This window comes from Taurulus bubalis (assembly GCF_910589615.1).
Source record: "Taurulus bubalis genome assembly, chromosome: 15".
Classification (NCBI taxonomy): Eukaryota; Metazoa; Chordata; class Actinopteri; order Perciformes; family Cottidae; genus Taurulus; species Taurulus bubalis.
This window is the reverse complement of record NC_136603.1, coordinates 4772831-4789207: the sequence shown is the minus strand read 5'-3', so window position 1 is coordinate 4789207 and position 16377 is coordinate 4772831. Positions and strand designations below refer to the sequence as shown.

The 16377-nt window shown below is 45.5% G+C and overlaps 3 protein-coding genes across 3 annotated transcripts; 1 reads left to right on the top strand and 2 right to left on the bottom strand.

The window, feature by feature from the left end:
- Positions 1 to 86: 86 nt before the first annotated feature.
- Positions 87 to 3484, bottom strand: rab5b (RAB5B, member RAS oncogene family; the record flags this gene model as incomplete). Its single annotated transcript, XM_079230802.1, has 5 exons — positions 87 to 1832; positions 2253 to 2346; positions 2773 to 2895; positions 3067 to 3218; positions 3319 to 3484. 5 exons carry the CDS (start codon positions 3482 to 3484, stop codon positions 1717 to 1719), a joined length of 651 nt encoding a protein of 216 aa, XP_079086928.1. The 3' UTR covers positions 87 to 1716.
- Positions 3485 to 5875: 2391 nt separating this feature from the next.
- lcmt2 (leucine carboxyl methyltransferase 2) lies at positions 5876 to 7971 on the top strand (the record flags this gene model as incomplete). The annotated part of the gene is made up of 5 exons (XM_079230539.1): positions 5876 to 5985; positions 6424 to 6509; positions 6701 to 6801; positions 7306 to 7497; positions 7646 to 7971. Coding segments are annotated over 5 exons (651 nt in total), but the record flags the coding sequence as incomplete, so codon positions are not given.
- A 191-nt stretch (positions 7972 to 8162) lies between these two features.
- On the bottom strand, positions 8163 to 16084 carry tbccd1 (TBCC domain containing 1; the record flags this gene model as incomplete). Its single annotated transcript, XM_079230538.1, has 11 exons — positions 16050 to 16084; positions 15395 to 15459; positions 15035 to 15301; positions 14689 to 14847; positions 14382 to 14498; positions 13980 to 14229; positions 13676 to 13862; positions 13055 to 13585; positions 12461 to 12650; positions 8941 to 9183; positions 8163 to 8435 (listed from the first exon to the last, which is right to left on the bottom strand). Exons 1-11 carry the CDS (start codon positions 16066 to 16068, stop codon positions 8163 to 8165), a joined length of 2301 nt encoding a protein of 766 aa, XP_079086664.1. The 5' UTR covers positions 16069 to 16084.
- Positions 16085 to 16377: the final 293 nt, after the last annotated feature.

The following is a 16377-nucleotide window of genomic DNA, read 5'->3' as shown; positions in this document are numbered from 1 at the left end:
GTCAAGGTTTTGAGAACTTTGACCATGTTTATGATCAATATGCCTGATTGTGATTTGGAACAAAAAGATTCTCCTGGACACCAAAATTAGTTTAAATCCATCAGATTTATAACATTTAGAGTCCTTTTTTTTAAACTATTCCAGGTTCACAGGTGTGCTCTGCTAAAATCAAATACACTTTCATTAGAATTCAGACAATATACAACATACAGTGTATTCAACAAGATCTCTTTACATCCATACAAAGAGCGATACAGTTTAGCCTAACGACAGGTGCCACGTTATTGGTTTAGAGTACGAGCCAAACGTCGGGAAACGGTATTCCTGCACTTTGCCTACGAAGCGCACAAGACATGATTCACAGAAAAAAGAAACCCGGGAATAGGCACTTTGTTTTTTTGTGTGTGCGTTTTCATCAATTCACTCCATTATCTTCAGCCGAGCCTCGGACAGCAACCAGAGTTAAATGAATAAGTAAAACCATTTCAGCAACAACTTAGCGTCAGGACAAAAGGAGATGAGGGACACGTTAAACACAACATGGGCACATTTTCTCCTAGAGGGCATCACACAGGTTTATTAGAAATCTCATTCCTTCCCCAATATATCACTTATCTGAAGCGATAATTTATCTAATCTGGGCCGAGCCCATTTTCTGTTACTACAAATACCATCACTCAACGTAATGATGAAAAAGTGAGATTCTTTTTTATTAAATGAAGGGATTTGATGCAATACTAATTTCTTTGTGTTTGTGGGACAAGTTCTCTGCTACATATGTAATTAGTGAACAGTTTACTGCTCATACATAATAATAAAGTCATGAGACCACACACACACACACACACACACACACACTTCAAATCAAGCTCGTATTGGTGCTTCACATTTTCCCCGTATGAGCACTGAAGCGTTAAAACCCTAAATATTTTTGGGAACACGGCACTTCAGCAACTTCTCGTTAAACAAGCAAGTCAGATCAATGAGAGACGAAATGTAAAGTCAGCAAGTTTTGTAAAGATTAGAGAAACGTGAGTGGGAGGAGTCAAAACAGCGGGACAATAAATACGTACAAATGGAGTTATGCTCAGCAAACCGTGCCGTGGGTCTCGTGGAAAGGGATTACAAACGCGGGACCATGATCATTCCAGGGTTACATTACGTGGCATTATTCACAGCGGGGTTGGATTGGCTCGGGCCTAGGAGGAGGCAAAGCTAGCGGGTGTGAGCTCGGACAAAAGAAGTAGAAGAAGAAAGCAGTCACAACCTCAACATTTGGCTTTTGTTTTATGTCTGGGCCCCTTTTTTTTTTTTTTTTTACTTTCTCTCTCCTTTCTAGGCCGATCGCCACGCAACCAGGACTGTGACTGAAATGATGCGAGTCAGAATGAACAGGAAAGAAACTTCACAAATGTGTACTAAATACTACAACAGGCTTGCCTCCTCTTCCACATTCTATTTCTTCCTCCTCTTTGTACTTTTCCCCCCCAAACGCAGACGAGGGACACGGACGTGGAACATTTTTTGCGTCTTCCTCCTCCGACTCTGTTCGCTCTTCCTTTCCTTGTATTCTCTCCTCTGAACTTCTGGAGGATGAATGGAGGGTAAGGGGTTGTGAGTGGATGCTGTGTTTCCCAGCACCGGGGCCAAAGGAGAGGAGGGATGGTTGAAGGGCGGTGGGGAGGATGGTGGAATACTAGCGGGGGTCGTGGAGGTCTAGTTCCCGCCGCAGCAGGCTCGGGTGGAGTGGGCGTCTGGGTCCTGGAGGTTGACCCCCCGGTGTCGCGCTGCATGTGTCGGGTTTTGGGTGTCTGTTTTTGGCATCTTCTTTGCTGCAAAGACAGAAATATTTTGGACATGAAAAAACAAACATTCTTTGTAATGAGTGAATATATCCACCTAGGTTATAAAAAACAAAGGATTTATTCCTGCATCCACATCTGGATTCAGATCCACACCCAAAAAAGTGAAAGACTATCATAGATGCATGCAAGAAATAGTCTGTTTAGCTCTGTTAAAATGTACATCTGAACCAACATTATATTTGTGTTAGTGGGATGCATGTGCTTCATTTTTCATCAGAGATATAATACTGAAAATGTGTATTCCTCACATCTCCCAATGTCTGGGAATCCTTTCAAAAGATTCTTGGCTCCAGATCAGCATCAACATGTTATCTCTTGTTCGGTTGCTCGTGGCTTAATTTCCCACTCCTATGAGTGAAACATATTCATTTTTTTCGGCAGACTCACCGATGGCCAGGAAGAGCTCGTTGACGTTCATGGCCGTCTTAGCAGAGGTCTCCATGAAGAGCAAGCCGGTGTCTTCAGAATACGTCTGGGCGTCCTTTTCCACACATGAAGAAATAAAACATCAGCGGTAATACAAAAAAAATAGAAACACACACACACAAAAAAAAAAAAAGCCTAAAGCTGAAAAGCGTATGAAAAATAATCTCTGATCTGTGACGTGCAGCTTCTGCAACAAAAACAGGTTCATGTTCCAGGAGCTGCTGACTTATCAGGACTTTAGCACCAGTATTTGAATGCAGCCAAATATGTATGATAAATCTATTTGATTAACAGATCCTTGTGCCCTATTATCTAATCTTTTTGTAGTTGAGTACACAAGCATGAGGAAGTGCAATTGCATTAAAAAACATTGCCGATGTCCTCTAGCATCACAGACTAGGTCATAATATTTACTGATAACATGTATTACCTGTCGTCAGCAGATACTAGTGAGGTTCCAGCCCACAATGTGGTTGCTTACCTCATACTCCACAAGCCTCCTCTCCGCCAGGTCCGCCTTGTTCCCGGCCAGAGCAATAACAATGTTGGGACTGGCCTGCCTCTGCAGCTCCTTCACCCAGGCCTTGGCTCTCTCAAAGGTATCCTGCACAAACATGGCGCCAAGGTCAGATTAACCACCTGAGGTCACAGAGGCTCTGATACATCAACATCAGTATATTTGTCAGTTAGGGGCCAGACTTTCCTAAAGTTGATGCATGCATAGAGCTGGGTAGTATACTGTACACGTAGTGGTTGTAATCTGTTCGCACTATACCGGCTTGGTGATGTCAAAGACGACAATGGCGGCCTGAGCGCCGCGGTAGTACATGGGAGCCAGGCTGTGGTATCGCTCCTGTCCCGCGGTGTCCCAGATCTCAAACTTCACTGTGGTGTCATCGAGACACACCGACTGAGCCAGGAACGCAGCTGGACATGGGAGGCGGGGGGGGAAATGACAGGTTAACGCGCGTTACTTTACATCGCCTGATGAGCGTTCCAAACCAACACACGCGCGTTCCACGCTCACCTCCGATGGTCGTCTCCTGGAACTCGTCGAACTGGCCCTTGACGAAGCGCAGCACCAGGCTGGACTTGCCCACGGCCATGTCGCCCAGCAGCACCAACTTGAACTGGCAGATCTTGGTCTGTGGTAGTGTGCCGTTGGAGCGGCCTCCACTCCCTCTGGAGCTCATGCTGAACCCGCGTAGGAGACGGCGGCAGCGGGGAGGGGGGGGCGGGGTTGGCCTCCTCCCTCGGGTGGAGATGGGTGCTTCTGGGATGCGTCAGTCACTTGCGCTGCCTTTTCAATTCTCGCTGAGGATGTCTTCACCTCTGTATGAATGAAGCATTGAAACGTGTTGTTTTGGTGCAAGATTACATCACGGCTTTGCTCAGGCACACTTTGATTTTGCAACTTCACGCCGCCTCCAGGGCACCAAGAAACTTCAAAGATTAGAGTTTCATGAGCTGCGGATCGGAAATGAATTCAAAGAATTGCAAGTTTGCAATCAAACTGCATATTTTTTTTTTTTTTTTTTACATGTACAAGCCCTGCAAGTCTTCTGTGTCCACATCTCACCTTCCAGTGTTCTTTCTTTCTCAACAACCCCCCCCCCCCCCCCATTAAGATTAGTGTTTTGTTTTGTGCTGGCAGGAGGAGCAAGCTTCCCTCTGCAGCTGCATTGCTTTGACATTTAACATCCCTGAATGTCTCCTCTGTGCTCCCGGATTCAGAGTTGTGTTTGAAAACATGTCCCGTTGCTAGCAGTGTCCCATTAACCCGCAGAGAAACTTGAGGATGCTGCGCCTCAAATTGCTGCCTCCCATAGACACCAATGCTGAAACGTCCATCATCACTGCAGCAAACTGGTCATTTGACACACATTACTCAGACCTCGACGCCTGGCATTGCTGCATGATGTCACCGCGAAACGTTCAGGTTCCTCCCTTCAGTAAACGTTACCACATCACCAGACCCTCTTTATCATGTTGCGTTATGTGCTAACGGGACACCGCACTCAGATGGGACGAGATAAAAACTGAATTCATATTTCGACGCCCAATTAAAACACGAAAATACCAGCAGTCGGTTTAAATGGCGTAAAGCTACAGAGAGGGAAATGTAAGAATATTCACCTTATGAACCGTCGTTTCAGCAGCGCAGGTATCGCAAGCTCGACTGTTGACAATTTGGCTATCAGCTGGTAAAACGAAAAGGTTAACACTTCCTGTAAATTGGCGCAGGCGCACTGAGTGTCGCATTGTCAAACCAGACCGCAATGGTCCGTTCAGTGACTTCACATTTTTACATTCTTCAGTGTCCGCTAAATTTACTTATGTGGACACGCTTTTATCGGTTCTTTTTAGCAGCCGAAAACAAGATGTGTTCAATTTACAACAACAAGTACAATATAGTCCCAGTCACGCGTTTTACCGCCGCACTCTCACGAAGTTTCCCTTAATGTGTGAATAATCTGAGTGGGCTTTTGAACGGCGGTCATTGAACGCGGTTTTTTTTTTTTTTTTTTACTCGCGTGGCCTCCAGGCCACCAGGGGGAGCTGGAGCGCAGACACGAAGGCACGCGGAAGTCTTTCCCACACGAAGGAGGTTTGAATTGTTTTCGTCTCTATATTAAAAATAACATAATATACGGTTGAATGTTTGTTGACATTATGCCAACGTCAAACAGAAAGAAGGGAAAGGACACCGCGGTAAGTCTGAGTTGTCAATTCACTAATGTCATAACGAGCAAAACCTGATATAAGTATGACAAACTTATCATACTTATCTTATCATACATGTAATTTCCATTACATACCAGGGGAGGGGGAGATTGTGCTTCTCACTCCACTACATTTAATTGACATCTTAAAATACCTCACATTATAAAATATGTAGGATTGTTATAAATTAAACTACCAAACAGTGTTTATTATACGCTTGAAAGAGTAGCTTGATCTCATCCTACTGCAACCAAACAATGATACTTGTGCTGTACATTAATACACTAGGAATCCAATAATGTGCAACAATCAGTCCCTATATATTCTAAATTTTTAAATATATATATATATATATATATATATATATATATATATATTGATAAACATATTCCACCTACCTCATGTAAAGTATCATGTGACAATCTTTCCATATTTATTCAAGCACCCTTGCACTATTATCTCATTGTCATTGTTGTTGTGTTTTGTGTTCATATAGATATTATTTTATGTATATATCTATATGTGCATGTGTACACAGTAGATACATATTTATGCTGACCTGTGTTGTACTTTGTTGTCCTTGTTTTCTGTTTGTCTATTTCTGTGAATGTTTACAGCAGGGTCAAATTCCTTGTATTTGGCCAATAAAGCTGATTCTGATTGATAGTATAACACACATTGTTCTGCTTACACTGATACTTAAGTACATTTTGCCAATACTTATGTTCTTTTAATAATTTCAGGACTTTTTGTTTGTGAGGTTGCTACTTTTACTCAAGCAAAGGATCTGAATATTTCATCACTGGCTAAACAAGTAAATAAATCTGCTCACATGCTTATGCATTTACAGTTCTAATTGAACCAACGACAGCAGTGTGGTGAGCAAGGTGTCCGCTGCTGGCTACTTCCAGGACGTCTTCCTCCAACACTTTGTGTGCAAAGTGGCCAGGAGAGCCCCGCTCACCAACAGGTCAGCAGGGTCACACATCTCTTTGCACTCGGTCGACCTTGGTGGTGTAATGAATGGACATCATTTATGCACTGACGAAGAACCGCCACTTAAAGGAGTCGTACTGCGACCGTGTGTTCAGCATCACATCCTGAACCATGAGATGAGACACAAAGCAGGACTGAATTGTTGAATCGAAATACTTACATGTACTGCAAGGAAATTCATTTCTTTTCATAATAATGACAGGAAATCCAATCAGGATTTTTATTATGGATGAATCTACTTTTTTTTTAATTGATCTATGATAAAATATTAGATAATAGTGTCTCTGACTGATCCTTAGAGATCAGTATTATTATTACATTGTAGATAGTAGTAGAAGGACCACAGTATACATTAATAACAATAATAAATTGTTATATAAATACAAGCGTTAGGTGTACTTGTATGTTTTAGGGGGTACTATGTGCGCTGGAAAGCTGTTGACCACTGTGTGAGAAGGTTCCTCCACATTACTGAAAACTGCCCCAAGAGACAGGCAAGTTAGCAGCATATCGTTCAACACTCTTTCATATAGAAAGTGGGGAAAAGGGTTTCTTTGTATTTGATACGCCACCATTTCTCTTATTTTCCTCCCTCTTTCACCCTTTTGAATAGATGCTGTCTTTGGGCGCAGGGTTCGACTCTGCATATTTTCGCATATTTTCGCCTCTACGCATATGAAGCACTTGAGGGGGCTGTTGTGTTCTGCTTGTGTTTGGTGGAAAGACAGAATCGGAGGCAGCTCTGGGTGGCGGATACTTCCTGTGTCTCGACCAGCAGCACTGGACTGAGGTTTGTGTTATCTTTATAAATTGTAAATGATTAATTATTTAAAAAAATGTAATCGCACACACGCTGTTAGCACTCAAATGATATTGCTTTCTCGTATTTTAAATGTGTACAACACATCCTGACCTGTTGTGCGAATGAGTTTAAATATGAGTTCAAGAAATGAACTTGAATAAAATATATTATATATCAGGAAAACATTGTCCATCAACTTTGACTGAGATTGAACATCATTGATATTAATATGTTCTTATTGTTTCAGGTCCTCTAACACCACTACTGACTATATGTATATATGTATTTTCTGTCTGCTGATTTCAGCAGGATTTGAAGCTCTTTGGTATTAAAGTCTATTTTTTACTCTGGTTGCATTTTTGTGAATGAAACTTTCCCTCAAACGGAGCCGAACAGGCAGCATTTTATGGACATTTTAGTCGGAGAAAAGTAGGAGAAGCATAACGAAAATGTTTGTGTGTGTGTGTGTGTGTGTGTGTGTGTTATTTACAGTTCCCAGTAGAGGGCGCAGCACCAGATGCCCGTCATTCCCACTCAGCATGTTCATATCGGGGAGGTGTGGTGGTGTTTGGAGGATTGGGCAGAAGGGGAGCGCCACTGGGGGACACCGCTGCGTTGAGGCCGACTGACGGAGGCTTCTCCTGGGAAACAATAGAGCTGCGGCCCCCTCCTGTTCCCAGGTCTGTAGCTTTTCAAAGCTCATGACTTTTAGTTGCCTGAAAGGTGGCATCAGTTGTGACATATCGCAGCTTCATTGATGATATAGCTCCAGGATAGACTCTTTTAAGAAGACGCTAACAGATAAACCTCTTGTGTGTTCTGCCGTCTCTAGACCTCGGTGCCGTGGCCGCTGATGCTCCACTCATTCTGCTCCGAGCTGACGGACTCTGAAGACCCAGAACTGCTCCTGATAGGCGGGGGAGGAAACTGCTTCTCTTTTGGGACCCACTTCAACCCTCAGACCTGTAGCTTAAAGAGTTTCTGTGACACTTAAAGTGACTGTGAGGAACTTTTTATCTGGTTCTGAAACAGTCTCAGTTAAATGCCGACGCCTCGATATGACCCCCGTAATTTAGCAAGACCTTCAGAGAGAAGACCCAGTCCCGGTGCGTAGAATTAAAGGTTTTCTAAAGGGACTTTGGTGGTCAGAAACACTACCACCTTTGTCCACAGGGGCCGCCAAAATCGACACAAAATTAAAGTAGCTTTTGAACTGAGACGGTTGAAAAGACATTAAAAAACTCATGTTTGGAAAAGCCAAAGAAAAGTTTTTATTATTATTATTTGTGAGACCTCAGTTCCAAATCACAAAATAGTTTTTTTCTTTGAACGTTTGGATGGAGGTCGGATCATTCGGCGAAGCGCCTGAAGGACTGCACCGTGGAGCTGGCGGCGCCCCAGTCGCCCGGCTTGCGGTACTCCCCCTTCTCCAGGAAGTACTGGCGCCCGTGGTAGTTGGGCTGCTCGTAGAAGACCCACCAGCCTTCCACGATCTTGCAGGAGTTGACCTCCCTCCAGCGCAGCTTCTCCAGCAGAGAGGGACAGTCCTCCGTGGCCTCGAAGGCCTGGCCCCCGAAGTCGGCCTTCTCATACAGCTGCATTTTGTACAGCGTCCCGCTGGTCTGGAGGGTGACGGGAGGAAGCAGGGGGGAGGCGGTGGGGGAGAGGGGGGTCAAGTGGAAGATAGGCGGAGAGTGGGCGAGTGTGGGGTAAGAGAAAAGGCGATGGGGGGAGATATATAGGGAGATGAGATTTGCATCTGCAGCACTGCATGTATAAATGTATATAAACAGGCTCATCGTGGTTATAGCGTGGACCGCGTCAATTACATAACAAATTGTAGCGCACAACTGTACACACAACTGGATCGATTATTGTATGAAGGCCCTGAATCGGCCTGCAGGCTGTGGGTCAGTTGAACCCGCGTATTGGTCTCCATCGACAAAGCCCTGCAGTCACTGGTAGCACCATTACGCCACGGCGCGACCTCTGTGATCTGTTTGCTTCTCTCCTGTTGCTTTCATCAGCTTTTTTTTTTTTACAGGTTAGAGATCTACACACTCAATATATATAAAAAAGTGTTCACACTGTCTGTATACGTCAGATCAGAGGCAATGGCCGACTTACAAAGTGGACCATCTTGCAGGAGCTGAGGCGGTTGTTGAGGCCCGTCCAGCGCTGGTACTCCGGGTACTCCCCCCGGGTCAGGACGTACTGGTAGCCCATGTAGTTGGGCCGCTCGTACACCACCCAGGCCCCGCTCTCCACCCGGATGGAGTTGCAGCGGCTCAGGTAGGCGTGGAAGTCCGAGCAGTCGCTGTCGCACTCATAGCGGCGTCCCTGGAAGTTCTTGTCCTCGTAGAAGACAATCTGGGGGGGCGGGGCGACACACGGGAGTCTTATCTCTCTTAGAAAGGTCAGATATTACCATTTGTCACACACACTTTACAAAAAAAAAGCCTTGGAAAGCATTCTTTTGGTTCAAACCCCAACGTCCCTGCAGAGAGGGTCACATATACAGCTTTATCCACTACTTTAAACCCACATGTGCACTCTTAACCTCCATGCCACTGGGTTACCGGACTCTCTGTCAATGCCAGTCCCACTATGCCTGAACTCACCCTGCCCATCTTGGATGCTAGGTGTGTGTTAGCCCTGGTGGTGTTGAGTGATGCTGCTGGCGCTGCTGGTTCCCCCTGAGGTCTCGATGCTGCACCGGCCCCTCGCCAGTCCCTTTTTATATCCCCGCTTTCCCACGTTTATAAACAGCGACGGCGGAGGCAAAAGGGGAAACAATCGCTTTGTCATGAAAATGAGATCCAAAAATTGAGTCAGTGATTCTAGTGCTATTCAGTTTTTCCAGAAAAAGCGAGGAAGGATTACGGCATAATGGCCCGGGCACGGTTTGCGTCCATTGACCCCACTTCTGCACTGGCAGAGCCCCCCCCCCCCCCCCCCCCCCCCCCCCCCCCCGGCCCTCGCACCATGCCACATACAGCATGCCAGCTCCAGCAGCTTGTGCACCCACCTGCTGAGGACCTGCCAACTCAGGACTTGTTTCTGCCTTATGGATGAATCCAGATAGAGCGTTTAGTCAGGGAAGAAGTGTTCTGTTCTTGTGAAAATACTCCTTTACAAGTTAAGTATTATCAGCAAAGTATACAAATTAGTACTCTTGCAGAAAAGGGGCCCTTTTTTTCCTCTTCTTTTTTTACTATGCATTATATTTTATGAACTCCAAATGCATTTTGTATGTAAAGTTTTTGGACAGCAAAGGAAGTAGTAACACTGGTGGAGGAGATCGTGGTACAACGCAGCACACAATGGGAATACACAAGTAAAATATAAGTATCCAAGGTTTTAAGCAGTGATGGAAGTAGTACGGTTATTTTACTTTTGTGAAAGTATTACGGTGTATAACTAGTCCTGCATTCCAAATCTTGGAGTAAAAGTAAAACAAATATCAGCATCAAAATACACTTAAAAGTATAAAAAAAAGTACATTTGTTCATTATGTAGAATGTCCCATTTCAGAATATTATATATTAGATATTATTATTTTTCATGCATTCATGTTGCAGTTGGTAAAGGTGGAGCTAGTATTTATTATAATTTATTTATATGTATAGACTGCTGAGTAGCTTAACCCTTTATATTAAAAGAATGTATTTGTTTATGTTTTGTATTAATAATCTGACTCTGTAAAGTACCTCAAAGTGTCAAAAATGTAGTGAAGTAAAAAGTACAATATTCCCCTCTGAGATGTAGTGGAGTAGAAGTATAAAGTCACATTAAATCAAAACGCTCAACTAAAGTACAAGTACCTCAAAATTGTACTTAAGTAAACCCACTTAGTTACATTCCACCACTGGGAGTGTGCATAACCACAGATGCAACAAATAGTACTACTAGAAGTACTACTGTAGGAATTCTGCATTTTGATGAATATATTTCTTTACTCAGGTGAACTTTATGACCTGAACAATTCCCACTAGAGCAAAGATTCACAGCATATTGCTGAAGACAATCAAAACAATAAGCAGCCTGGTTTTATTCAAAGTTTTAATTCATTTTCATAACAATCACCAACCATACTGTGCTCTTCGTATAGTAACTACTTCGAGGTGCATGTGTTCTCAAATCAAAGTTGTCCAGCAGTAAGGCCTTTTACAGTGTAATCACATACCAGCATTTCTGAAAACGTACAGTAATGTTCTGTCGTGTAATAGCATTTTTTTACAGTACATTTTCTTCATCAAGAAGTAATCAAAATGCCCTGAATACACATGCAGCAGCTCCATCGTCTCAATGTGGAAAACCTCAGCGTGATGAGTGGAAGGATGGAAACAGGAAGCTAACTGGGCTGAAGTACACTTGGAGGTTTTAAATGCAAAGAAGCGGTTCAGGGGGCTGGGGTAGATTTATGAAAAATATTCTTACTATAATGCTAAAATATACATATTCATACAGGTGAATTAATACAAAAATAAACATACATTTAGACAGCAGCAGTTCTTCAAACAGACCTAAAATTTGTTTAATTCAGCCTCATTTGGCAAATCTTGTTATGTCAGTATCACTGAAGAAATTAAAAGGATAAGTCAGCAAAAAAAAAAAAGAGCAAAAACTTCATCGATGTTGAAATCACCGACTGTGACGACGTGCTTGACAGCAGTGTAGAAGTATTGTTGTACCTTCATAAAATATGAGTTTGGACGGCACAATCATGTACCTACAATAAATTATGTTAATATTCCTTCTCCCCCCCCCCCCACCTATAATGGAAAACACTTGATTGCCATTTATTATATTCATCAATCAATCAACACACAAAATACTATGACCTGAGCTCGTAACTGTAGGAGCACTAATATGTCCTTAATACCTAAAGTGCTACATTCATTTACCGTCTATATTCTCCATCTTCAACTTTTTTTAAATTATATATAGTTCATATATGTGTGCACGGTTTGGGAAGAAATGGTGACAATCACTCCGTGTTTAATGGAAGAGATCCACGTGAACACGATGAGCCGCAGCTTCCCCTCCAGCAGCTGCTGTGACACCAGACGCAATAAGTGCTTTAAGTTCAAGCTCCGCTAATGGTCTCGAAACGCTGACTCCAAAAAAATTAAATAAAAGGTTTTGTGAGTCATTATTACACTTAAGAGCTATCGATGCTTCAAAAGAATGTAATTTATATGCCCGTCAGTGCCTTTGCCCTCAATTCCTGTCTAACTTTGTGTCCCTTTAAAAGCCTGCGGTGACTTTGCAGATGCTGCACCCTGTGCGCCTGAAGCTCTGCTCAAAAAGAGCAGGGCCTGCGATGTCGTTTGACAACATGCCGATCCACTCCCTGCTCGGCTTTACACGCGTGAAGGACTTAGCTGCCTTTTTTTTCTGAAGACGGCCTTGTAAAGCAGCCGATTCCAGCCTTCCACTCGAGAAGGAGTGGGACGTAAGCGGCAGTAAAAGCTGGATCACCGGCTCCAGGTGTGACATGCCGTGCATTAATACTTAAAACACACTCGACTGCGTGTTAACAACTTGAGAGGAGCTCCAAATGTCAGACCACATGCAGCCCGTCTCGCTAGCTTAAGACCCAGACGAGACCAACTGCTCAACAAGCCATCGGCGACTGTCTCACTGGCCGGCCGTTCCTCGTGGGCTTGGCTTCGGGGACTCTGGGCGTCTCGGCCGCGGGCGCCTTGGAGGAGTCCCTTGAAGAGGCCATCGCGGGCGGGATGAGGCTGTCGAGTTCCTGCCTGTGCCCCGTTTCCAGGAGCCACTCGTGGAACTTGACCTCCACCAACTCCTGGAACTGGCGCTTCTGCTCCCTGGAGAGAACACACAGGAGACATCAGTGAGAAGTAACGGAGCAGGAAGAGAGCCGGGGTGCGGGAGAGGTAAGGGTTAAAATACTGCGACATGGGAGTCCATCGATCCTTTCTTTCCCGTCCTGTGATGAGTTGCCTGCGCTGTCGGGGTCAGGTAGAGTGTCGAGCCCCTCCAGCATGTTTTCTGACAACATCCGAGTGGCTCACTCACATTCTTATAGATTTTTTTTTTTTTTTTTTTAAACGGCTGGTCTGTTGGAACTTTCCACTGGTTCAAAGAGTGCGCCGACTATAAAAACATTTCTTCCACGTGCACGTTTAAGTGATATTAGAAAGTCTATCAAATTATTACCTTTTTTTTTTTATAAAGAAATTATGTGAAGAGGGTCTGATTTGCCACTCACTTGGTCAGCCGGGCCTCCATCACAGTCTTCTGCCAGTTCTGAATCCTCCTCTGCTTTTCGTCCAGCGCCGCCTGATACGGAGGAGGCAGCCCCCCCGGCACCTCGCACGTGTCGCCCTCCGTCTGGAACGGCACCACCAGCGAGTTAAACTCGGCGGGGGGCAGCAGGCGGTAGCAGGCGGGGTCCGGGTTGGCCGACGCGTTGAGCGAGGGGTTGACGAGGCCCTCGTTCCCCAGGAGCAAGGGTCGGTCCCAGGCGTTGGGGACCACGGCCAGCCCCACGCTGGCCATGTGATCCTCCAGGGCCGGGTAGAACGTGTGGAAGGGCCCCAGCGTAATGTCCGCGTTTCCGGGTAGGAGCAAGGGGCGGGTGGGCGTCAAGGCGTGGATGGTGCAACGCGAGGAGACGCCGACGGCGATCCTGCCGGCCACGCACACCACCCGCAGGTTCTGGCAGCTGTGGATGTGGACGCTGGTCTCAACGGGACCCAGGACCACCGTGCAGTCTCGGCATTTGTCCACACTGACTGATCTGGAGGAGCAGCAAAACCCAAGGACGGATGAGCCCCAAAAAGTCCACAACACACGCTGGTTATATGTATAAATGGAAAGCTAATCTCACCTGAGGGGTGAGAGGAGGTATATGAAGGCATCCGAGCATCTGTGGATTTTGATGTTGGCGCCGGTCAGCTTGTCGGAGGTTTTAGCTAACGTCTGTTTGAAGACTTGCGACATCAGCACCATCTTACTGCCAGGCGGAGCCGTGTGGGTGTTCCGGGCTATTTTGGCTCTCTTCATGGATCCCTCCACTGGAATGAACAAAGTCAGAGAAATGTAGGTAGACAGGTAGAAAGAGTGATGGCCGACTGTACAGATTTGTATGGAAATGCAACACAAAACTGCAGCCGAGGAGATTTTAAGCATACCTTGTTGAGCCCAGGCTAGTTTCTTTCCAGAGCACAGGCAGGCGGTCATCCCAAAGGGGTTGAGCGTGAGGCTTTGCTGGAGACACGAGAGGAGCTTGTGCAAGGAGAAGGAGTGGCTGAGAGTGGAGTAGCCGGCCTGTGTCTGGAGTGGGCCTTTGGTGAGCAGCCTGTGGACGGGCTGAACCGCTCTGCCGTGGCCGAGCGAGCCCTCCAGGAGCAGGCCCAAGCTCCGCACAGCCTCCAGGGATATCTGGCAACAAAAAAAAACACACACAGATGTTAGATACCAAAACAAATAGTGGCTATACTGTGAGCAAAACAAATGTGCGTAAAAGCCAAAGGGTGCTGCAGATTCGTAGCTTGACCCCGTTGTCACTTGAATAATAAGACCCAACCACAGACCTGACAATCTCTGAGGGCCTGCCCGGATTGTGACAGATGGCCGGGCTCCACCAGCAGCTCCAGAATCTCAGCTAGATGGCTTTGCACAAATGACAGGTGAGCCTGATCATCCCAGTTCTGCAGAACCAAACAGCAACACAATAAAAAAAGGAATCAGTGGCACATCACGAAGAATTAAGGGAAGACTAACATTTTCGCTTCAAACGTGACCATGTAGATGCTTCCCACTGGCCAATAGGTAGTAATCAGAACAACAGAACATTGCAAAGCGTGCACTATTATTTCATCCCGTCACAGTAACAAGGACCTTGTTCTGAGAGCTGGTCTTGGCCTCCCGGTCGGACGGAGAGGGGCAGCGGGTGCGATGACTGGGCCACTCCTCACCGATCAGAGAGGTGCGCAGAGACGCGCGGTTCAGCTGCTGGACGTAGAGGAAGAGGAGGAACTGCAGTGTGTCCACAGACAGCTGGAGCGAAGAGGGGACAACAAGGTGCGCTTATCAATGTGTAGCGCCGACTGGAATTTGAGAGCAGGGTTACAACAACAATAACCAATGCCTCAGGGGGAAAAAACACAACGACAAAGTCTAAATGTGATACAGGAAACAGGTCATGCGACACAATAAGATAGCATTATATTACACAAGTGTTTACCTTGCTCCTTTGTTGATCCAGCGCACTTTTGGAGGAGCACTGGGAAAGACACTCCGCCCACTCCAGCCTCTCCTGCGACGTGTGGCTGTTTAGCAGGTCAAAGGTCTCGAAATAGAGCCACGCGTGGTCTTCCGGAAGCTGCAGCTTTCCACAGGCAATATGCCTCCACATGAGCCAGCCCAAATTGGGGAAGCAGCCGTCCCGGGACCGCACGTAGATCGCCATCTTGCGAAGATAGTGCAAGCTGAGCTTGGAGGAGGGAGCCACCTGCGAAAAAAAAGGCATTCATTCCAGTTATGCGTACGCTTGCGTTCACTGTTATATGTCCTTGCATTGAATAGATGGGATGAGCATATTCACCTGCAGGGCACCCAGTAAGAAGGGCTCCATGCGGGGCCATACGCTCACAACGTCTTCCTCCATGTCTGAAGAGAAAAGGACATAAAAAAAAGACACATGATAGACTGACGTGAAAGAATTTCACAATGCAACTTTTCTGCAATATAGAAACACCAAAGTTACATGATGAGAGAGGTGATATAAATACATATACAGCTAAATACAAGGAAAATAAAGCTGGTCAAAGGGGGGAAACAAACATTTGTCGAAGTACAAAATGGAATACAGCTGCTGAGATAAATATGGGACATTACAGTAATAGTGTGTGTACGAATCAAAGGGTTATTGCATTGATAATAACCTTCTGAAAACACGTGTTTATAGATCAGCTCCCATGACAACAGGCCTGTCATCAACACCTGACCTGCCATCATAATAACACTACGTTTGGCACGCGAGCTGAGCTAAAAACAAACAAAAAAACTAATCCCGTCGACCCAGGTAAGCGAGCTCAAAACTCCCTTCTGGTTTTAATGGCACCATACGAAAGGTGTGTCGTTACTTTGGTAGCTGGAAGCACGAGGGGACTGCGGTTTTATCTCAAAGTGGACTGACTTAGCTGCCGTGAGCTAGCGCGGGAAAACCAGGCAGAAAAAAGACGTGTCCTTGCTCTTACTTTCAGCCTTTGTCGTCATCCAGGCTACGCGGTGTCCCGCCTCGACGGGTCACACATACGGGACCGTGAAGACGAGCGCGGATCCGGTCGTTGACCGGGTTTGTTGTGATTAGAGGCAGCTCTTTCTAAACGTCTGTCGTTCTTCCTATTTGGCGCCCTCCTCCGAGCTGACATCTGTTGCGCGCAGCTCGCGGGGGCGCGCGCTAGAGTTTTAGTTTGAAAACCGTGCTAGTTTTGCTGTATTTTACTTTATTCTTTTTTTTCTTCTTCTTTTTTTTTACGTAAACTATTGTAAGCTATTATAATGAGTTTATTTAACAGCTCTCTA